This window comes from Petromyzon marinus, unplaced genomic scaffold, assembly GCF_048934315.1.
Source record: "Petromyzon marinus isolate PM22_M1 ecotype Great Lakes invasive population unplaced genomic scaffold, UKy_Petmar_22M1.pri1.0 PM_G_Scaffold_7, whole genome shotgun sequence".
NCBI classification, from domain to species: domain Eukaryota; kingdom Metazoa; phylum Chordata; class Hyperoartia; order Petromyzontiformes; family Petromyzontidae; genus Petromyzon; species Petromyzon marinus.
The window spans coordinates 5,101,643-5,127,029 of NW_027423024.1; the positions used below are offsets into that span (position 1 = coordinate 5,101,643).

Genomic DNA, 25,387 nt, shown 5'->3' on the forward strand with positions numbered 1-25,387 from the left:
GGGTATCTTTGTGGCGAGTCTGCGGGTCTCTTTGTGGCGAGTCTGTGGGTCTCTTTGTGGCGAGTCTGTGGGTCTCTTTGTGGCGAGTCTGTGGGTCTCTTTGTGGCGAGTCTGCGAGTCTCTAGCGAGTCTGCGGGTCTCTTTGTGGCGAGTCTGCGGGTCTCTTTGTGGCGAGTCTGTGGGTCTCTTTGCGGCGAGTCTATGGGTCTCTTTGTGGCGAGTCTGTGGGTCTCTTAGTGGCGAGTCTGCGAGTCTCTAGCGAGTCTGCGGGTCTCTTTGTGGCGAGTCTGTGGGTCTCTTTGTGGCGAGTCTGTGGGTCTCTTTGTGGCGAGTCTGTGGGTCTCTTTGTGGTGAGTCTGCGGGTCTCTTTGTGGCGAGTCTGTGGGTCTCTTTGTGGCGAGTCTGTGGGTCTCTTTGTGGCGAGTACGGGACACCGCCACCCCCCCACGATTTACAGCTTGAAAATCAAGTCGGGGGGGGGGGAAATTACTTTTAATCAACGTGAGGATAATAACAAAAACAATACCACACTCCAGTGGCGGACTTGCAAACGCTGCACACACAAACACAAAGATTCCCGGTGCCGCGTACACCCTCACTAGGCTGCTGGGGGCTCGGTGTCAGTAGCCAGTGCACCAATGAAGGCCGGGAGAGAACCATCGGCAGGGCTTGTCACCGTCAGCCTCCTCCTCCCCTTACACCTCCACCTCCACCACCTCCACCACCTCCTCCACCTCCACCACCTCCACCACCTCCTCCACCTCCACGTGCAGCTGCGTCATCTCCACGGTGTCGCCGCCGTCTCCGCCGTCACCGGCCAGCACGTTGCTCCCGTAGTCGCTGGAGGGAGCGGAGAAAGTAGGCGAGGGTGATACGTACGTACCTAGCGTGAGAGTGATAAGTACTAACCTAGCGTGAGAGTGATACGTATGTACCTAGTGTGAGAGTGATATGTACTAACCTAGCGTGAGACTGATACGTACGTACCTAGCGTGAGAGTGATATGTACTAACCTAGCGTGAGAATTATACGTACTAACCTAGCGTGAGACTGATACGTACGTACCTAGCGTGAGACTGATATGTACTAACCTAGCGTGAGAATGATACATGCTAACCTAGCGTGAGAGTGATACGTACATACCTAGCGTGAGAATGATACGTACTAACCTAGCATGAGGGTGATACGCACTAACCTAGCGTGAGGGTGATACGCACGTACCTAGCGTGAGAGTGATACGTACTAACCTAGCGTGAGAGTGATACGTGCTAACCTAGCATGAGAGTGATACGTGCTAACCTAGCGTGAGGGTGATACGTACTAACCTAGCGTGAGAGTGATACGTACTAACCTAGCGTGAGAGTGATACGTACTAACCTAGCGTGAGAGTGATACGTACGTACCTAGCGTGAGAATGATACGTACTTACCTAGCGCGTGAGTGTGTACGTACGTACCTAGCGCGTGAGCGTGTACGTAGTAACCCAGCGTGAGAGTGACACGTACGTACCTAGCGTGAGAGTGATACGTACGTACCTAGCGTGAGAATGATACATACTAACCTAGCGTGAGAGTGATATATACTAACCTAGCGTGAGAATGATACGCACTAACCTAGCGTGAGAGTGATACGTACTAACCTAGCGTGAGAGTGATACGTACTAACCTAGCGTGAGAATGATACGTACGCACCTAGCGTGAGAATGATGCGTGCTAACCTAGCGTAAGAGTGATACGTGCTAACCTAGCGTGAGAGTGATACGTGCTAACCTAGCGTGAGGGTGATACGTACTAACCTAGTGTGAGAGTGATACGTACGTACCTAGCGTGAGAATGATACGCACTAACCTAGCGTGAGGGTGATACGTACTAACCTAGCGTGAGAATGATACATGCTAACCTAGCGTGAGAGTGATACGTACATACCTAGCGTGAGAATGATACGTACTAACCTAGCATGAGGGTGATACGCACTAACCTAGCGTGAGGGTGATACGCACGTACCTAGCGTGAGAGTGATACGTACTAACCTAGCGTGAGAGTGATACGTGCTAACCTAGCATGAGAGTGATACGTGCTAACCTAGCGTGAGGGTGATACGTACTAACCTAGCGTGAGAGTGATACGTACTAACCTAGCGTGAGAGTGATACGTACTAACCTAGCGTGAGAGTGATACGTACGTACCTAGCGTGAGAATGATACGTACTTACCTAGCGCGTGAGTGTGTACGTACGTACCTAGCGCGTGAGCGTGTACGTAGTAACCCAGCGTGAGAGTGACACGTACGTACCTAGCGTGAGAGTGATACGTACGTACCTAGCGTGAGAATGATACATACTAACCTAGCGTGAGAGTGATATATACTAACCTAGCGTGAGAATGATACGCACTAACCTAGCGTGAGAGTGATACGTACTAACCTAGCGTGAGAGTGATACGTACTAACCTAGCGTGAGAATGATACGTACGCACCTAGCGTGAGAATGATGCGTGCTAACCTAGCGTAAGAGTGATACGTGCTAACCTAGCGTGAGAGTGATACGTGCTAACCTAGCGTGAGGGTGATACGTACTAACCTAGTGTGAGAGTGATACGTACGTACCTAGCGTGAGAATGATACGCACTAACCTAGCGTGAGGGTGATACGTACTAACCTAGCGCGAGAGTGATACGTACGTACCTAGCGTGAGAGTGATACGTACGTACCTAGCGTGAGAGTGATACGTACGTACCTAGCGTGAGAGTGATACGTACGTACCTAGCGTGAGGGTGATACGTACTAACCTAGCATGAGAGTGATACGTACTAACCTAGCGTGAGAGTGATACGTACTAACCTAGCGTGAAGGTGATACGTACCAACCTAGTGTGAGAGTGATACGTACTAACCTAGTGTGAGGGTGATACGTACTAACCTAGTGTGAGGGTGATACGTACTAACCTAGTGTGAGAGTGATACGTACTAACCTAGTGTGAGAGTGATACGTACTAACCTAGCGTGAGAGTGATACATACTTACCTAGCGTGAGAATGATACGTGCTAACCTAGCGTGAGAGTGATACGTACGTACCTAGCGCGTGAGCGTGTACGTAGTAACCTAGCGTGAGAGTGACACGTACGTACCTAGCGTGAGAGTGATACGTACGTACCTAGCGTGAGAATGATACATACTAACCTAGCGTGAGAATGGTACGCACCAACCTAGCGTGAGGGTGATACGTACTAACCTAGCGTGAGAGTGATACGTACTAACCTAGCGTGAGAATGATATGTACGCACCTATCGTGAGAATGATACGTGCTAACCTAGCGTGAGAGTGATACGTGTTAACCTAGCGTGAGAGTGATACGTGCTAACCTAGCGTGAGGGCGATACGTACTAACCTAGCGTGAGAGTGGTACGTACGTACCTAGCGTGAGAATGATACGCACTAACCTAGCGTGAGAATGATACATGCTAACCTAGCGTGAGAGTGATACGTACGTACCTAGCGTGAGAGTGATACGTACTAACCTAGCGTGAGAATGATACATGCTAACCTAGCGTGAGAGTGATACGTACGTACCTAGCGTGAGAATGATACGCACTAACCTAGCGTGAGGGTGATACGTACTAACCTAGCATGAGAGTGATACGTACTAACCTAGCGTGAGAGTGATACGTACTAACCTAGCGTGAGGGTGATACGTACTAACCTAGTGTGAGAGTGATACGTACTAACCTAGTGTGAGGGTGATACGTACTAACCTAGTGTGAGGGTGATACGTACTAACCTAGTGTGAGAGTGATACGTACTAACCTAGTGTGAGAGTGATACGTACTAACCTAGCGTGAGAATGATACGTACGCACCTAGCGTGAGGGTGATACGTACTAACCTAGCGTGAGAGTGATACGTACGTACCTAGCGTGAGAGTGATACGTACCAACCTAGCGTGAGAGTGATACGTACCAACCTAGCGTGAGAATGATATGTACGTACCTAGCGTGAGAGTGATACGTACTAACCTAGCGTGAGAATGATACGTGCTAACCTAGCGTGAGAGTGATACGTACGTACCTAGCGCGTGAGCGTGTACGTAGTAACCTAGCGTGAGAGTGACACGTACGTACCTAGCGTGAGAGTGATACGTACGTACCTAGCGTGAGAATGATACATACTAACCTAGCGTGAGAATGGTACGCACCAACCTAGCGTGAGGGTGATACGTACTAACCTAGCGTGAGAGTGATACGTACTAACCTAGCGTGAGAATGATATGTACGCACCTATCGTGAGAATGATACGTGCTAACCTAGCGTGAGAGTGATACGTGTTAACCTAGCGTGAGAGTGATACGTGCTAACCTAGCGTGAGGGCGATACGTACTAACCTAGCGTGAGAGTGGTACGTACGTACCTAGCGTGAGAATGATACGCACTAACCTAGCGTGAGAATGATACATGCTAACCTAGCGTGAGAGTGATACGTACGTACCTAGCGTGAGAGTGATACGTACTAACCTAGCGTGAGAATGATACATGCTAACCTAGCGTGAGAGTGATACGTACGTACCTAGCGTGAGGGTGATACGTACTAACCTAGCGTGGGAGTGATACGTACTAACCTAGCGTGAGAGTGATACGTACGTACCTAGCGTGAGAGTGATACGTACGTACCTAGCGTGAGGGTGATGCGTACGTACCTAGCACGTGAGAGTGATACGTACTAACCTAGCGTGAGGGTGATACGTACTAACCTAGCGTGAGAGTGATACGTACTAACCTAGCGTGAGAGTAATACGTACTAACCTAGCGTGAGGGTGATACGTACTAACCTAGTGTGAGAGTGATACGTACTAACCTAGTGTGAGGGTGATACGTACTAACCTAGCGTGAGAATGATACGTACGCACCTAGCGTGAGGGTGATACGTACTAACCTAGCGTGAGAGTGATACGTACGTACCTAGCGTGAGAGTGATACGTACGTACCTAGCGTGAGAGTGATACGTACGTACCTAGCGTGAGAGTGATACGTACTAACCTAGCGTGAGAGTGATACGTACCAACCTAGCATGAGAGTGATACGTACCAACCTAGCGTGAGAATGATATGTACGTACCTAGCGTGAGAGTGATACGTACTAACCTAGCGTGAGAATGATACATGCTAACCTAGCGTGAGAGTGATACATACTTACCTAGCGTGAGAGTGATACGTGCTAACCTAGCGTGAGAGTGATACGTACTAACCTAGCGTGAGAGTGATACGTACTAACCTAGCGTGAGAGTGATACGTACTTACCTAGCGTGAGAATGATACGTGCTAACCTAGCGTGAGAGTGATACGTACGTACCTAGCGCGTGAGCCTGTACGTAGTAACCTAGCGTGAGAGTGATACGTACTAACCTAGCGTGAGAGTGATACGTACTTACCTAGCGTGAGAATGATACGTGCTAACCTAGCGTGAGAGTGATACGTACGTACCTAGCGCGTGAGCGCTAGGTACGTACGGAGCGCTGTGTCGCGTCGCCCCGCGTGGTGTGGCGACCACTTAGGGAGCGGCTTTCATCCGGCGGTGTCAACCGGGGGGGGGGGGGGGGGGGGGGGGGGACGAGGTCTTAAAATTCAGATTGTTTCTGTTCCACCACGGTGGCGGCAGCTGTGTTGGCGGTGGCTACCTGCAATCAGAGACGGTATCCTTCTCGGGGACCAGGCTCGGGGCGTTTCCTCCTCGCTCGTCTGCTGGGGAACGAGAAAAATCTACGCGGAACGTTGCGACAAATGGAACACGCGAACACGAACACAAACACATGCGCCGCCGTCGGCACGTGCAAAGTAGAGCAACGTTTAACAAATCTATAACAAGTATATAGATACAAACACCAATACCTTGTTTGTGTATCTTACCGGGTAAGCCCCCCACTGTGCTACTACGTGACTTGTTTAGTAGAAGCTACGCCGGCTATCACAAGTGACAGCTGAACTCAGTGGCTTATTGTCGTCGTCGTCATCGTCGTCGTTATCATCGTCGACGACATCATCATCGTCGTCGTCATCATCATCGTCATCGTTGTCATCATCGTCGTCATTGTCGTCATCATCACCGTCGTCATCATCGTCATCATCGTCATCATCGTCGTCATCATCGTCATCATCCTCGTCGTCATCGTCATCATCGTCATCATCATCATCGTCATCGTCATCATCGTCGTCATCGGGTGGCAAATAAAGAGCAGCAGCCAAATGGCTCTGAACGCGTAAACGCAGGAAGTGTCAGGGTCGGGATAGAACCCATGACCTCCTGCGTACCAGGCGAGGTAGTTAACATCTCATAGCCACCGTGATGATGATGATGAGGGAGACACCGCAAACTCCAAATATATAGGTGTCAGGGGCGGAGATGTAACCCACGGACTCCTGTGTACCAGGCGAGGTCGTCAACATCTCAGCCATTGTGATGATGATCATGAGAGACACCGCAAACTTTAAATAAACAGCGGCAGCAGCAGGCGTCGTCAGAGTCTGGATCCAACCCACGACCTCCCAAGCACCAAGCGAGGCAGTCAACATCTCCGTAGCCACCGCAACGCCACCGCCGCTTACCGGGACGCTTGCCGGCGCTCCCTCTGCCCCACACGGTGCACATCAGGAAGGGGAGGATCGCCAGCACCGTTATGACCGACAGGAAGCTGATGGAGGCGCTGCTACTGCCGCTGGAGGGGAGCGTCGCCTTGTCTCCCGTAGACACCCCGGACGAGGGTGGGGAGGAGCGGGAGGTGGTAGTGGTGGTGGTGGCTACGAGATTGGGGAGGCACGGGGAGATACGGGGAGACACGGGTAGAAATGGGGAGACGTAGAGACACGGGGAAACAGAGAGAAAAAGTGAGACAGATACAGACAGCGAGACACAGACAGACAAACACAGACAGATTGCATAGCTGAGCGGTGTTGTTGGATGAAGTTCATGAGGAGGAGGATTTGGTCTTCATCAATTCTGTGTCTGTCTGTGTCTATGTCTTTGTGTATCTGTGTCTGTCTATGGCTTCTATGACCTCCTGTCACAGGTGCTAGCAAAAGTGGCCACTCGGGATAGAGTCATCCCGTTGGGCGACTTCAATGCGCGAGGCACCTGGTCTGGAGTGATTGGAAGGCGTGGGCCAGATCAGCTCAATAACAACGGCAGGAGGCCGCTAGATTTTTGTGCAGCCCATGGGCTTGTAATTACCAACACGCTGTTCCGGCATCGGCGCATCCGCACAACATCACGGATGCATGCCGAGTCCAAGCAAGAACCATCTGCCGGACTACGTAGTGGATGCAACAGCGGATGTGAGCCCGTGCCCTTGAGACCAGAACCTGCCGTGGAGCCGATCTGGACAATGACCATCGGCTAGTCATCTGTAAGATGTGCCTGCCATTCTTCCACTCCGGCGGTGGGTGTACACCCAGGAGCCCATTCCAACCTAAAGTGGCCTGGTCTCAGCCGTGCACCCCAAGGGACGGACACTAAAATGGTTGATGGGCGTGCAGTCCACGACCCCTTGCGGAGCTCCGCGGTGGGAACTTTGGGCGGCACGCGGGGGGGGGGGGGGGGAAGGGGGGGCACTCAAGCAAAGGGCGACCGCTAAAAATGCAGACAGGTAAAATTAACCAGATGGAGACGAAAATGATTTCACGGCCCAATTTGGCGTGGGTGTTCATACCAGAGCCGCGTCAATTATCATTTGGCATGACACGAGAGAGAGGAGCGGTGCAGCAAGCCGACAGGGAAGGACTCGGGCCAGACGCGACCGTTAGCTGCGAAGACGCCAAGATCAGGAGGGAAAACACTCGGGAGCCACGTCGGAGCGTCGGCGCGGCCGGCACGGCTACGATGCGGCCGGCACGGCTACGGTGCGGCCGGCCGGGAACACGGCGCCCCCCCCCCCCCCTGACGTACCATCGTCGCGCGTGCGAGCCTGGATGGGCGGCGACGAGGGCCCCGGGCTGGCCCCCGTGTAGGCCCGCACCGTCACCTCGTAGGGGGCCCACCTGGTCAGCCCGTGCAGCGTCACGCTCCTCCGGTACGCGGGCTGACGCGGCGTCCAGCGCCAGCCGCCCCCCCGGCTCGGCCGCCCTCCCGTGCCGTCCCCTTCCTCGTCCCCTTGGTGGTGGTCCCCTTGGTGTTCCCCTTGGTGGTCCCCTTCTTCCTCGTCGTCCCCTTCTTCCTCGTCGTCGTCGTCGTCGTCCCCATCCCCCGAGCCGTCGTCTGCGTCTGCTGCGTGCGCCACGCCTTGGCTGGGCAGCTCCCTGTAGGCCACCGTGTACCCCGTGACGCCGCCGCCGTCCTGCTGGCCGTGAGCGGGTGGCGGCTCCCAGCTGACCAGCAGGCTGCTGGAGTTGAGGGCCACGCACGTGATGTTCTGTGGGGGCGCGGAGGGGGCTGTGGGTCGGGTTGGGATTGCGGTGGAGGTGACGGAGTGGGGGGGTGGGGGGGGGTCACCGTGAGTCGTGGTAATTGGGAGAAACATCAGAAACCACCGCAACTTGTGAAAACGATGAGAATGACCCAGGGGGTGAAAAATTCAAGTTAGTCAATGGCTGACCCCCCAGACCTGCAAGTTAGTCAATGACTAACTTTAATGACCTCAATGACTAACTTCAATGACTAACAATGACTAACTTGCAGGTCTGGGGGGGAGGGTGGTGCTCAACTTTGTTGTTGTTGTTAAGGAGACGCCTTGAATTAGTGACTGCGAACATTCAATTAGCACCGCGATTGGACTCCCCACGACCAAACAAAGAGCAAAACCGGGAGCTTTACAATTCCAACGATGTGAAAACAAAAACACATTAACACCACCGTAGGCGTGGTGAACAACAACAACAACAACCAACAACAAAATACAACTCTCGTTAGGGACGTTAATAAATTAGTGGTGAAAAAAGCTCCTTGAAAGCTCAATGAAAATTCCAAGTAAAATTCCATCATCATTAAAACCTTCCGGTTATCTGTGAAGTACCGTGAATGACACAAAATACATTCAGCTGGCAGGGTAGCCGTGACATCCACATCCCTCTAACAGTCCCACAGAGGCCGCATGCCCTGCAGTTAACTACACAGACACAATCAACAATCAACAGGGCACGTCACCACACAATAATAATTGGGTCCTGTAACAATGACAATGGATCTCTCTCCCCTCCCCCCACACACACCACATCCTCCCCACACACACATCCCCCCACACACACACACATCCTCCCCCCACACACACACACATCCCCTCCCCCCACACACACACACATCCCCTCCCCCCACACACACACGTCCCCTCCACCCACACACACACACATCCCCCCCACACACACACATCCCCTCCCCACACACACACACATCCCCTCCCCCCACACACACACACATCCCCCACACACACACACATCCTCCCCACACACACACACATCCCCCACACACACCCCCACACACATCCCATCCCCCACACACACACACATCCCCACACACACACACACATCCCCTCCCCACACACACCCCCCCACACACACACACATCCCCCACACACACACACCCCCACACACACACACACACATCCCCCCCACACCCCCACAGATGAATCAATAGGAGTAATGAGTGTCACACACAGTGCTGGTACTTGTTGTGTACGTGTTAGTGCGGTGTGTTCGTGTAAAGTTGTGTAGCGTCACAACGTGGTTTACTGGGGCTGACGAACACAACGAAATGAGTAAACAAAACTCTCTCTGTTAATGAGATTTTAAAGTTTTGATTCAAAGCTTTCGTGACTGCAGCAATTCATATTCTTAGTTCTTTCGGTAAAGTCACGTTGAAGGGAAACAATACATATCTCATTGTTGTTGTTGTATTTACCTCTTGCCGTGATTTGTCCTTGCCGTGATTTGTCCTTGACACCTGATGAAGGTCGCCTGCGTTGTGATCGAAACGTCGTTGATTGTGTTTTGTTTTAATATAATTTTATTGCACTTCTACACACGTGACTTTACCGACAAAAACACCACTGAGTGAACTAAACACTTTCTGTTGTTTTCACTCAGCCACACAAACATCGATTACCAATCAACACACTGACACACATCGATTACCAATCAACGCATTGACAAGCATCGATTACCAATCAACGCACTGACACACATCGATTACCAATCAACACACTGACACACATCAATTACCAATCAACGCATTGACGAGGATCGATTACCAATCAACGCATTGACGAGCATCGATTACCAATCAACACATTGACACACATCGATTACCAATCAACGCACTGACACACATCGATTACCAATCAACGCATTGACACACATCGATTACCAATCAACGCATTGACAAGCATCGATTACCAATCAACGCATTGACACACATCAATTACCAATCAACGCATTGACACACATCGATTACCAATCAACGCATTGACACACATCGATTACCAATCAACGCACTGACACACATCGATTACCAATCAACGCACTGACACACATCGATTACCAATCAACGCACTGACGAACATCGATTACCAATCAACGCACTGACACACATCGATTACCAATCAACGCATTGACACACATCGATTACCAATCAACGCATTGACACACATCGATTACCAATCAACGCACTGACACACATCGATTACCAATCAACGCACTGACGAGCATCGATTACCAATCAATGCATTGACGAACATCGATTACCAATCAACACACTGACACACATCGATTACCAATCAACGCATTGACACACATCGATTACCAATCAACGCACTGACACACATCGATTTACCAATCAACGCACTGACACACATCGATTACCAATCAACGCACTGACACACATCGATTACCAATCAACGCACTGACGAGCATCGATTACCAATCAATGCATTGACGAGCATCGATTACCAATCAACGCATTGACGAGCATCGATTACCAATCAATGCATTGACGAGCATCGATTACCAATCAACGCATTGACACACATCGATTACCAATCAACGCACTGACACACATCGATTTACCAATCAACGCACTGACACACATCGATTACCAATCAACGCACTGACACACATCGATTACCAATCAACGCACTGACGAGCATCGATTACCAATCAATGCATTGACGAGCATCGATTACCAATCAACGCATTGACACACATCGATTACCAATCAACGCACTGACACACATCGATTTACCAATCAACGCACTGACACACATCGATTACCAATCAACGCATTGACACACATCGATTACCAATCAACGCACTGACGAGCATCGATTACCAATCAATGCATTGACGAACATCGATTACCAATCAATGCATTGACAAGCATCGATTACCAATCAATGCACTGACACACATCGATTACCAATCAACACATTGACGAGCATCGATTACCAATCAACGCATTGACACACATCGATTACCAATCAACGCACTGACACACATCGATTTACCAATCAACGCACTGACACACATCGATTACCAATCAACGCACTGACGAGCATCGATTACCAATCAATGCACTGACACACATCGATTACCAATCAATGCATTGACACACATCGATTACCAATCAACGCACTGACACACATCGATTACCAATCAACGCACTGACACACATCGATTACCAATCAACGCACTGACGAGCATCGATTACCAATCAATGCATTGACGAACATCGATTACCAATCAACGCATTGACACACATCGATTACCAATCAACGCATTGACACACATCGATTACCAATCAACACATTGATGAGCATCGATTACCAATCAATGCATTGACACACATCGATTACCAATCAACGCATTGACACACATCGATTACCAATCAACGTACTGACACACATCGATTACCAATCAACGCACTGACGAGCATCGATTACCAATCAATGCATTGACGAGCATCGATTACCAATCAACGCATTGACACACATCGATTACCAATCAACGCACTGACACACATCGATTTACCAATCAACGCACTGACACACATCGATTACCAATCAACGCATTGACACACATCGATTACCAATCAACGCACTGACGAGCATCGATTACCAATCAATGCATTGACGAACATCGATTACCAATCAATGCATTGACAAGCATCGATTACCAATCAATGCACTGACACACATCGATTACCAATCAACACATTGACGAGCATCGATTACCAATCAACGCATTGACACACATCGATTACCAATCAACGCACTGACACACATCGATTTACCAATCAACGCACTGACACACATCGATTACCAATCAACGCACTGACGAGCATCGATTACCAATCAATGCACTGACACACATCGATTACCAATCAACGCATTGACACACATCGATTACCAATCAACGCACTGACACACATCGATTTACCAATCAACGCACTGACACACATCGATTACCAATCAACGCACTGACACACATCGATTACCAATCAACGCACTGACACACATCGATTACCAATCAACGCACTGACGAGCATCGATTACCAATCAATGCATTGACGAACATCGATTACCAATCAACGCATTGACACACATCGATTACCAATCAACGCATTGACACACATCGATTACCAATCAACACATTGATGAGCATCGATTACCAATCAATGCATTGACACACATCGATTACCAATCAACGCATTGACACACATCGATTACCAATCAACGTACTGACACACATCGATTACCAATCAACGCACTGACACAAATCGATTACCAATCAACGCATTGACACACATCGATTACCAATCAACGCATTGACACAAATCGATTACCAATCAACGCATTGACACACATCGATTACCAATCAACGCACTGACACACATCGATTACCAATCAACGCACTGACGAGCATCGATTACCAATCAATGCATTGACGAACATCGATTACCAATCAACGCACTGACACACATCGATTACCAATCAACGCATTGACACACATCGATTACCAATCAATGCATTGACGAACATCGATTACCAATCAACACATTGACACACATCGATTACCAATCAACGCATTGACGAGCATCGATTACCAATCAACGCACTGACACACATCGATTACCAATCAACGCATTGACACACATCGATTACCAATCAACGCATTGACACACATCGATTATCAATCAACGCATTGACACACATCGATTACCAATCAACGCACTGACGAGCATCAATTATCAATCAACGCATTGACACACATCGATTACCAATCAACGCATTGACGAGCATTGATTACCAATCAACGCACTGGCAAGCATCGATTACCAATCAAAGCACTGACGCCCCTCCCCCACCCATAACACAGCTTGATGAGCTAACGAGTAACTCTGTGTGTGACGCCACTTTGTGATCCTATGTTGTAAGAGTTTTATTATACTTGGTTCTTTCGGTTAAGTCACCACGTAGAAGGGAAATAATAAAATAATAAAAAAACATAATAGGCGAGAATTTTGTTTTATTGTTTTATTATTTTATTGTTTCCCTTCTACGTGGTGACTTTACCGAAACAACCGAGAAGATGAATCCTTGCACAGTCACGAAAGCTTTAAGTCTAAATGTTATTTTATAATTGCTTATGCCTCAAAACGTTGCTGTTGTGACGAGGACTTCACGTGAAGGGATGACACAAATAGACACTGCCTTTCCTTATTGTGAGAATATATAAATTACAAAAATATCACTCACCTCCTCCTGCTGCTGTTGCTCCTGCTGCTGCTCCTGCTGCTGCTGCTGTACCCGTGGCGTCGGTCTCTACACCGGCACAGGCGACGAGACCGACACAGCACGCGACACAGAGCCCCACGGGCACCAACAACGACGACGATCCCTGCAGCTCCGCCATCGTCGTCCTCGTCAAATCCTCCTCCTCAGTGAGCCTCGCCACGAGGCCTCGCTCTGTCTCCTCGTTGCCTGTCACGTGGCTCGCTAGCAGACACGGGGAGGGGGGGGTGAGGTGGGGGAGTGACGTGTGTGTGGGGGGGAGGGTGACAGGGCGTGGCTAACAGCCTTGGGGGGGTGGGGAGGGGGCTGACGTGTGTGGGGGAGGGTGATGGGGCGTGGCTAACAAGGCTTGGGGAGGAGGGTGTGGGGGGGAGAGTGACGTGTGTGGGGGGGGAGGGTGATGGGGCGTGGCTAACAAGGCTAGGGGAGGGGGGTGACGTGTGTGGGGGAGGGTGATGGGGCGTGGCTAACAGGCTTGGGGAGGGGGGGGATAGGTCATAGTTCAGTTATTTGGTATAGCCCTGTGAGCCATTCGGCTCTTGAATCGGGTGCAACCGCAACAAAAAAAAACTAAAACATGAACAAGAAAACATCTTGAAGTGACTTTGTGTGACTGTGCAAACAGAAAATCCAGGGAAAAACAGCAAAATATTCCACAAAAAGCACCGTACACCAACGCTGTGTGCACATAGCATGCGACATTTCAATTGCAACACAAGCAATCATCATCAGGTACAAATGCAAGAGAAAACAAACCTAGTTAACTTAGAAATGTAATGTAATACAACACAGAGAGTCGGCCAACATAACAGTCAACACCCCACCTGGTTGATCACGTTCTTCCAAAGGTTGCTCAATTTGAAAGAGAGACACACAGACAGAGACAGATATAACACAGAGACACACAGAGAGAGATACACACATACAGTGAGGGAAAAAAGTATTTGATCCCCAGCTGATTTTGTACGTTTGCCCACTGACAAAGAAATGATCAGTCTATAATGTTAACGGTAGGTTTATTTGAACAGTGAGAGACAGAATAACAAGGCCGTAGCCATGGAGTCAAGATTGGGGGAGACCAAATCTACCAGGGGGTCTGGGGTCCCCCCCCAGAAAGAAAAAATCTAAATTTTAAAACTAATTTCCTGACATTTCCTAAAATATTGAAAAATTTCGCTAACACATGGGATGGAATTTGTATTATTTGATACAATAATGTATAATATTGTATTACATTGCTCTGTGTTGTTTCTTTTTTAACTTTTCTTGTTTCATAGTATGTAATGGCAGAGATTAGGGATTCATAAAGTACAACGCAATCATATAAACACAAATCTACGCATTGTTATATGAAGACAAGTCCTGGTTTTGTGGCCAAGGTTTAGCGAAATTGTTGTTTTTATTAACATAGCATAGCAATTATTATTAAAAAAAATATTTTTATAGCAATATATTGGGGGGACATTTTGAGCATATTTGATTATTGTGGGGGGATATGTCCCCCACCAATATATATTATAATTATTATAACATATTATAATTATTATATATTATAATTACGGCCTTGTGTCAATGAGAGATTTGGAACTTTGGTGACTGCAGGAAATAATAATAACACGAGGACACGCAGAGAGAGAAAGCTCACTTATATTCTTGGTTCTGTCGGTAAAGTCACCACGTAGAAGGGAAACAATAAAATAATAAAAATATAAAACAATAAAATTCTCACGACGTTTCGACTGCAACACAAGAAGCAATCATCATCAGGTGTGAGAACCGCAGCAAGAAAATGTTCTTGCTGTGGTTTTCACACCTGATGATGTTCTTGCTGTGGTTTTCACACCTGATGATGATTGCTTCTTGTGTTGCAGTCAAAACGTCGTGAGAATTTTATTGTTTTATATTTTTATTATTTTATTGTTTCCCTTCTACGTGGTGGTGACTTTACCGACAGAACCAAGAATATGAATCCCTGCAGTCAAGAAAGCTTTAAATCAAAAGCTCACTTAATCAAACAAACTGAGTAAAACTTGGAAATGTAATGCAATGCAACACAGAGAGTCGGTCAACACACAATAAATGCATAGCCTGGTAGATTACTTTCTTACAAAGATTGCTCAACTAAGCAAGATAATTGAAGCAAACGCGATCAGGCGAGGGCAGGAGGCAAGGCCCCGCGTGGCTAGGCCCCGCGTTGTAAAGTTCCAACCTGGACATCGATTCCCATGCTCGCTGCTACTCAATTGACATCCCTACGAGAGAGCGAGGCTCTACCTTGGTAAACAACAACAACAACAACCACCACCACAACCACCACCACAACCGCGATGAGAATTTCTCACCTCGGATTTCAGTTCACGCACGGAGCGGCAGATTCCTGTTACCTCGTGACGTCACGCGGCAGCAGGAGGTGACGTCACTTGCGTGGTACAAGACACTCCCCTCCTGCAACGAGCGGTCATAATTTAAATAAATTATGTTCATGAGCCCGACCCATACGTGGAGGGATGGGGCGTGGGTGCTGAAACCCGTCGCAATAAACTCGCGACGGCCTTCACGAATACATTATGTTAATGAGCCGCCAGTCACCGGGCGTAGCTTTGCCCAAATAAGGATTGTACTTGAACAGATAACGGAAGTGACCCAGGCAGAGGTGACGTCACGCTCAAGGGCGCGGTAGACGGGGTGGGGTGGATACCTTGGTGACATAACGTCACTAGCGAGGGACACCTCCCCCTGGCGTTTCACGCCGATGAGGTGATGCTGAGTAGTGACGTCACAGAGCGGGGTTGGAGTTTAAGTTGATTTAGATTCATTTTCCATTGCTCCCTCCCTTGAACTCAGCAACAACAACAACGTGGACATTGCATCCCACTGGGATTTTTAGCACACAGCGTTGGTGTACGGTGCTTTTGTCAGGAATATTTTGCTGTTTTTTCATGGATTTTCTGTTTGCAGAGTCACACAAAGTAGTCACTTTAAGATGTTTCTTGTTCGTGTTTGTTGTGGTTGGACTTGATTCAAGAGCCGAATGGCTCACAGGGGTATACCAAAATATATAAACTGAAATTGTGTACACACTGTGTGTACGTACACTGTGTGTGTGTACACTGTGTGTATGTGTGTGTATACTGTGTGTGTGTACACTGTGTGTACACTGTGGGGGGCACAGTCATCTCAGTAGACCAATGGGCATCTTTTCATCAATTTATTATTTTCCAATTTTCTTGTTTTTGTTATTTTCTATTTACGTGACTTTATCGAAAGAACCAAGAATGTGGTAGCACATTCTCTATTTATTGCAGACGTTCAAGGTTAAAATCCGACAGGCACACCTGGCTACCCCAGTAACATTCACCACAATATGCGCAGTCTGCTAAACGGCAGATGTAAAACATAACGTTGCATCATTCACAACGCACAGGTCATTGCATGTTGGTGTCACGGTCAAAATTGTGGCAATTCCAAACATTATCCAGAAACTCCACAAGGGAGACACGCACCCCCTGTTACCAACGACGGAGGCGCAGGGTCAGACGCTCGATTACGTTGGAATCGATCTGCAGACGGTCAGCCGCTCCGTGTCGCCTTATCTCGATCCGGCGATCCCAACCAGGTGAAAGTCCGCATCGAACCGAACCCCCGGCAAGGCCATCGTCTACTTAATGACGAGAGAAAATTCACACGAAATATCGTTTTCAATGAATAAGCTTTTAATGAATACAATTATACAATTCAAGACAAAATACAATTAAAAGTTGTTTCATTTTCAGACTTCAAGACGGAGCATCGGGAGCTTGCGTGGAGGCGTTGTTCGTGTGCAATTTTTTTCATGACTTTCCTGGCCCAAGGCCGCAAATGGTTGTGAGGGGCGCGGCAGGCGGTCAGGCTTGCTTCAACCATTGGTTGTGAACATCCAGACGTGAATCAGGAAGGAGCATTTCTTGTCCTAGTTCGACAAAATCTACGTCAACACGTAAAACAAAATTATAATTCGTGTTGTAGAGAATGTACCTCCTCCTATACGTGTAACTTTTAAGCGGTATGCCTTGTAACTGATGAATGATCCGAGTGTGCTTCCTATGTCAAAGACAATGAGTTGCTCCAGATGCTTCATGACCTGTATCACAAGAACAACGGGTCTCACCTGAGTTCTCTGTACAGGTTACTTCCAAAACACACACACACACACACACTTTGTCCTAACGTAACTTATTCAATGTTTGACCCTTATAAATGAAATGATGCATGTACACACAAAATAAGACAAGCGTTCATTCTGAATAATTGACAGGCATTTTAACAAAATTTAATTACTGCAGTGAAATGTCCTGCATCAGATAACATCTGATTAAGAAGCTATTTAAACAAAAAATATGCAGCGTCTGCTTAACAGTGGATGTAAAACATACTGTTGTGTCATTCAAAACGAGTAGGCCATTGCATGCTGGCGAATTCTAAACATTAGCGACAAATTACATAACTGAGATGAAACATCAATCATCGCCCCCTACTGACAGCCTCTTGTTCACATACTCTTTGGTTCTTTCAGTAAAGTCACGTAGGTAGACAAAATAATAATAGATCAGAACGTTTCGATTGTAACACAAGCGGTCGTCCTCAGGCGGAAAAAAATAATAAATGCAGGCCGGTGCAGGGCCACCACCCTGTGCCACACAGGGGCAGCTGCTACTTGGGGATGCTCTTCGAGTGTTTCAGACGAGATACAAAACTCCGAGCTGCCGAGGCGATTAAGCAAGCACCGTGTAAAAGCAATTATTATAACATAGTGAATGCTTGGGGGCTTCTTGGCTCTCGCTCCTGGTCAGAGATCTCCCCAACCCACAGGTCCACAAAGACTATCCGCTCGCTCTTACTCTGCAGGATGAACCTAGGACCTGAGTGTTCAACGTCGCATTCTTTTCGTTAAAGGCCTGTGACAAAGATGCATCTATTGTAACGACATCGTCTCTGGCTTACACATCTACCGGGTCTCCATTTAACTTTGTATTGTCTAGGAAGTCCACCCACACCTCCACAAACTGCTGGGAGTTGCCTCGCTCTGTCTCAGTCAGAATTCTCCTCCTGCTTCACGTTGCCTCCATCGATGTTAAGGTCTCATTTTGGTGAATCTTCATCTTCACATTTTACCTTCACTTCTTCGCTCTTCACCATCACCTCTTCACCATCACCTCTTCACATTTCACCTCGATACCTTTAAGTGTCAAAGCTGGGATTTTCCTCCGGTTCTTGTTTCATGAGGGATGGGCTCATTGCGGCACTTTGACTTTCACTAGCTGATTTAAGACTCCACTCCTTGTGGATCTTCTGATGCTTCTGTGTTCTCTGGTGTACTTGAAGGTTTGATGAATTTGCAAACATTTGCCTGCACAGAGTACACTTGAAGGGTTTCTCTCCCGTGTGTGTTCTCTGGTGTACTATAAGAGCAGCTGACTGTGCAAATGCCTTCCCACACACACTGCACTTGAAGGGTTTCTCTCCCGTGTGAGTTCCCTGGTGTGCTACAAGAGCAGATGACTGCGCAAATGCCTTCCCACACACACTGCACTTGAAGGGTTTCTCTCCCGTGTGTGTTCTCTGGTGTACTATAAGAGCAGCTGACTGTGCAAATGCCATCCCACACACACTGCACTTGAAGGGTTTATCTCCCGTGTGAGTTCTCTGGTGTGCTACAAGAGCAGATGACTGCACAAATGCCTTCCCACACACACTGCACTTGAAGGGTTTCTCTCCCGTGTGTGTTCTCTGGTGTATTTTAAGAACAGATGACTGTGCAAATGCCTTGTCACACACACTGCACTTGAAGGGTTTCTCTTCTGTGCGAGTTCTCTGGTGCTGTGTCAAATTTCCAGTCCGATCCGTGCTGTATGCATGCTGGTCGCATTGTTGACTTGTCATACCGAGCTGCGCTGAGTGCATTTGCTCCATCAGACCAATTCTGCGGAGGAAGCGTCAGAGGAAGCGTCAGCTGCAGACAGAAAAAAATAATATCCACACCATCTACACGTCAGTATCGAGGCACAGAGGAATGCATATATAGTCACATGTGACTTACACGTCTATACTTATTCATATATTCATGATGCAGTGAAAAAGTTTCCCAAATTCATCACAGGGCTGTTATGGCACACAATGAGAGGGCAAATGGTCATAAACATGCCTGGAAGCCCTCGTATCTTCAAAATGAATGTTCACCCAAAACTCCGAGCACACAATTTCGGCTGTCTGGCTACAAAAGGAATATTTATGAGAGCTAAATTCAGCTGACATAGCAAAGGGTGTTGAAAACAATACCATTTGTGTTATGCATAAATTAATGTTCAATCGCAACTTAGAGGTGTGAATCCAGGCTCAGATGTCCTTAAATGCTGGGATGAACAGTTCCGACTTCAGCTGAATGTGTGTGCTGTGTTCACCTCCAGTTTCCATTCTTATAAAGAGTTCCAGAGGAAAACAAAAGTAAAATATTGTTGTGCTATAACGTCCGTGTTCAACAGAGTTAATAGACGTTACTGCAAACACAAACTGTACACTGTCACTGGGTAAACAGGCGGTGGCGTGTCTAGAATCATGCCTGGCCACCTTCATCTGCTTGGCATGAATGCTTCCTCACTCCACCAAGTAATTAATTGAGGATCAACGAACACAGCCGAGGCTAACTGTAGTTTGCGTGTCTCTCTCCGTGGTGAAATGTTAACTACCTCACCTAGTATACAGGAAGTCGTGGGTTCGATCCCGACCCTGACGCCTGCTGTATATTTGGAGTTTGCGCGTCACTCCGTTTAGCGTCTTTGACCGATAGACATTGACATACGTATTCTTGGTTCTTTCTGTAAAGTTACGTAGATAGAAAATAACAATAACAGATAATACAATTACATTAAATAAAGACTACTTGTGTTGCGATCAAAACGTGGGTTTTTTTGCTTTATTTACTATTTTTTACGTTTGTTATGTTATTTTTATTTTATTTTCTATCTACGTGACTTTACCGAAAGAACCAAGAATATTAATTCCTGCAGTCACCAAAGTTTTAAGTCAAAACATTCACACACGTTGACAAAGCCTCACCTTGTGTTGTTGTGGGCAGGTCGCTTCTGATAACAAGAGCGGTATAGCAGCTCAAGCGGGCTTGGCCTGCTAACAAAAGAAAATAAAAACTGCGTGAATATTTGCAATAAAACAAAGTTACAAAGTGGCGAGCCGGGTGAAGACAAATTAAACTTAAGCGAGATAATTAAAGTGAATGCAATCAGGCGAGGGCAGGAGGCAAGGCCCCGCGTGGCTAGGCCCCGCGTTGTAAAGTTCCAACCTGGACATCGATTCCCATGCTCGCTGCTACTCAACTGACATCCCTACAAGAGAGAGAGTGAGGCTCTACCTTGGTAAACAACAACAACCACCACCACAACCACGACCACCACCACCATGAGAATTTCTCACCTCGGATTTCAGTGCAAGCGCGCACACGGCAGCTTCCTGTTACCTCGCGACAGCAGAAAGTAGTATGACGTCACTTTCCTCCCAAGAGCTGCTCTGTAACTGAATAAATTATGTTAATGAGCACGGCCCATATGTGGAGGGATGGGGGCGTGGGCGCTGAACCCGTCGCAATAAACTAGCGACGGCTTTAACGAATACATTATGTTAATGAGCCACCAGTCACTGGGCGTAGCTTTGCCCAAATTAGGATTGGCACTGGAACGATATCGGCAGTGACCCAGGCGGAGGTGACGTCACGCTCAAGAGCGCGGTGGACGGGGGAGGGGTGAATACCTTGGTGACATGATGTCACTAGCGAGGTACACCTCCCCCTGGCGTTTCACGCCGATGAGGTAATGCTGGGTGGTGACGTCACAGAGTTGGAGTTTAAGTTGATTTAGATTAATTTTCCATTGCTCCCTCCCTTGGGTGTGTGAGCTCAGCAACGTGGACATTATTGTGTATACACCGTGTGTGTGTGTACACTATGTGTATACACTGTGTGTGTCACTGTGTGTCACTGAGTACCTGGTGCGGTGTGTAAATATCGCCACTAGGGAGACAAAGGCGGTCGGGCGTGGTGCTGGCCACCCACCCCCTCGTGTACCGTTCCGGCCTTCATAGGTGCTCGCTAACAGAACTTGCCCCTACAGTCTGTTAAGGCTACACGGGGGATCTTTGTCTTTGTGTGTCACTGTGTGTGTACACTGTGTATACACTGTGTGTGTGTACACTGTCTGTGTACACTGTGTGTGTGTACATTGTGTATACACTGTGTATAAACTGTGTGTACACTGTGTGTATACTGTGTGTACACAGTGTGTGCACACTGTGTGTGTGTACACTGTGTGTGTGTACAGTGTGTATACATTGTGTGTGTACACTGTGTGTGTGTACACTGTGTGTGTACACTGTTTGTGTCCGAACCCCCGGCAAGGCCATCTACTTAATGACGAGAGAAAATTCACACGAAATGTCCTTTTCAATGAAGTCTTCCAGATGTAAATTGATACAAGCTTTTAATGAAGAAATAAACTCATCCAATTCAAAACACAACACAATTCAAAGATGCTTCATTTTAAAACTTCAAAATGGAGCATGGGGTACTTGCGTGAATGCGTCCTTCGTGTGCAAATGTTGTGACTTTCCTGGCCTGAAGGCCGTCAATGTGTTGGACCCCAACAGCAGTGGGGTTTGCTTCAACCGATAGGTACGAACATCCAGACGTCAATCAGCAAGGAGCATTTCTAGTCCCAGTTATACAAACTCTACGTCAACACGTAAGACAAAACTACAATTCGTGTTGTAGAGAATGTACCTCCTCCTATACGTGTAACTTTCAAGTGGTATGCCTTGTAACTGATGAATGATCCGAGCGTGCTCCCTATTTCAAAGACGATGACTTGCTCCAGAGGCAGACGCTTCGTGAAACACAAAAGTACCCTTTGACCTGTATCACAAGAACAACGGGTCTCACCTGAGTTCTCTGTACAGGTTACTTCCAAACACACACACACACACACTTTGTCCTAACATCACTTATTCAATGTGTGACCCTCAGACAAAATGTTACATGTACGCGCACAATCAGACAAGTATTAATTCTAATTAACATTGATTACTGCAGCGAAATTGACTGCATGTAAGCAGGTAACATGACATCACTTCCGAGGTAAGAGACACGCCCCTCCCATAATAAGCGGCTCGGCAACTGAATAGATTATGTTAATGTGAACTGGTCATATGTCGAGGGATGGGGCGTGGCTGCTGAACTCGACGGCTTCAACGGATACATTATGTTAATGAACCGCCAGTCACTGGGCGTAGCTTTGCCCAAATAAGGATTGGCACTGGATTGACATCGGCAGTGACCCAAGCGGAGGTGACGTCATGCTCAAGAGCGCTGTGGACGGGGTTGGCAGTGTGAATACCTTGGTGACATGACGTCGCTAGCAAAGTACACCTCCCGATGGCACTTCATGCCGATGAGGTCATGCTGAGTGGTGACGTCGCAGAGCGGGGATGGAGTTTAAGTTGATTTAGCTTCATTTTCCATTGCCCCCTCCCTTGGGTGCGTGAACGCAGCAACAACGTGGACATTGTGTGTGTACATACACACACTGTGTGTGTGTATGTACACACTGTATGTGTGTACGTACACATACAGTGTGTACATACACAGTCTGTGTGTGTGTGGGTAGTGGGGGGCAAAGGTGGTGTATTAGCCAGTCATCTGAGTCAGTCGACCCATGGCATCTTATCATCAATTTATTTAATTTTTTTTATTATTTTTATTTATTCGTATTTTTAAAATTTTATTTTTATTTTATTTTGTTTATTTTTTGTATTCTATCTACGTGACTTTACCGAAAGAACCAGGAATATGGTAGCGCATTCTCTATTTGTTGCAGAGGTTCAAAGTTCAAATCCGACAGGCACACCTGGCCACCCCAGTAACATTCACCACAATATGCGCTGTTCTGCTTCACGGCGGATGTAAAACAGAGTATTGTGTCACTCACAACGCACAGGTAATTGCATGTTGGTGTCACGGTCAAAATTGTTGTAATTCCAAAACATTATCCAGAAACTCAACAACGGAAATGTTTGGCTACGTACGGTTTTAAAGAAGTGTTAGTCAAACAGAATGTGTATTTACGTGCGCGTGTTTAAACGTATCTTTGTACGAGCGGTAGGGCAGCGGTTAGCGCTACGCTGCGCTACGAACCCAGAGACCCGGAGTCGTTTCCCGCTCACGGCCAACACCGCCAGTGATGATTATCTGAACCGGTCCTGGGCCTTCCCTAGGTCGACTCAGCCTAAAAATGAGTACCCAGTGTGATGTGAGCATCACCACTCGGGATACAAAGGCGGCCGGGCGCGGTGCTGGCTACCCACCCCCTCGTGTGCCGTGCAATCCTTCATAGGTGCTCGTTAACAGCACTTGCCCCAGCAGTCTGTTGAAGGCTGTACGGGGGATCTTTGTGTGTGTGTGTGAGTGTGTGAGTGTTTGTGTGCAATAAGATCAGGCAATGACTGGCAGAGAAAATTGCTTGAGATTATTTTAAAAGCATGGGTTTAGAAAAGTGAACAAAGCATGTCTCTATTATGTGCATTACCATTGAAGGGTGCTTTGGGTTCAAAGCCATCCGCATAGCCTCAAATCTGCATTAATGCCAATTTGTCTCCGTATCTGGTAAGATCATAGTATTACAGGAGGTCCTCTCACGCGCTAACCCAGACTGATGTGAGTGCACGATCTCTGTATTAGTTTTTTTATTGTCCTTAACTCAAATCAATCAATATGCAGTTCAGGTCAAATAAGACATTCCTTTTTAACGCTTTCCAACCAAGGTTGAGATGTTAATGCATTAGCTCTGTTCGTTCATATCTGCCGATCTGTCTGTAGCATGGCATTTCGATAACCCTCTTAAAGATGTATGGACTGATGCTGTACAAGAAGGATGTGGAGCTGAGTGGGCTTGCCGATGACTGGTACCAGCGGTGTCAAGATCGGCCTCTGTGGAGGAGGCTCGTGAAGCACGTTGCTGGGCAGTTGGAGGCAGTCGCCCTCCAGTAACAACGGAGGGCGGATGAGCGACGCTCACGACAACGAGCGGAGCGTCGGCCACACCAAGTCGGTGCAGTGGTGCCTCTGTCAGTCATCTTATTGAGCACATGGCAACTTGGGTCTGTCCTGAGCTGGCAGAGAGCCTTCGACACATCACGTGGCCTCACCACGTAAGACAAAACTACAATTCGTGTTGTAGAGAATGTACCTCCTCCTATACGTGTAACTTTTAAGTAGTATGCCTTGTAACTGATGAATGATCCGAGTGTGCCACCTATTTCAAAGACAATGAGTTGCTCCAGATGCTTCGTGGAACACAACACCGTTTCACCTGTATCACAAGAACGGGTCACACCTGAGTTCTCCGTACAGGTTACTTTCAAACACACACGCACTTTGTCCTAACATCACTTATTCAATGTTTGACCCTTACAGATCAAATGTTACAAGTATGCACAAAACCAGACAAGTATACATTCTAAATTGACAGGCATATTAACAAAATTGGATTACTGCAGTGAAATATACTGCATCACGTTACATCGTATTAACAAGAAACT

At 47.5% G+C, this 25,387-nt stretch overlaps 1 protein-coding gene across 3 annotated transcripts; it reads right to left on the minus strand.

Annotated features, from left to right (window-relative positions):
• Positions 1-470: 470 nt before the first annotated feature.
• On the minus strand, positions 471-16,186 carry LOC142920230 (uncharacterized). 3 transcript variants are annotated; one of them, XM_076062720.1, is made up of 6 exons: positions 16,096-16,186; positions 13,718-13,957; positions 7,924-8,406; positions 6,588-6,779; positions 5,663-5,723; positions 471-840 (listed from the first exon to the last, which is right to left on the minus strand). In XM_076062720.1, the coding sequence occupies exons 2-6, from the start codon at positions 13,872-13,874 to the stop codon at positions 696-698; spliced, it is 1,038 nt and encodes a 345-aa protein (XP_075918835.1). In that variant the 5' UTR covers positions 13,875-13,957; positions 16,096-16,186; the 3' UTR covers positions 471-695. The 3 variants fall into 3 exon arrangements, with proteins under 3 accessions (XP_075918835.1, XP_075918834.1, XP_075918833.1); XM_076062719.1 differs by having other exon boundaries at positions 5,663-5,726; XM_076062718.1 differs by having other exon boundaries at positions 5,663-5,744.
• Positions 16,187-25,387: the final 9,201 nt, after the last annotated feature.

Coding starts and splice junctions, on each gene's coding strand:
- LOC142920230 (XM_076062718.1), bottom strand. CDS start 13,874: ATGGCGGAGCTGCAGGGATCGTCGTCGTTGTTGGTGCCCGTGGGGCTC. Junction 8,407..13,717: donor AGCAACAGCAGCAGGAGGAG/GTGAGTGATATT, acceptor CCCGACCCACAG/CCCCCTCCGCGCCCCCACAG. Junction 841..5,662: donor GATACCGTCTCTGATTGCAG/GTAGCCACCGCC, acceptor CGCTCCCTCCAG/CGACTACGGGAGCAACGTGC.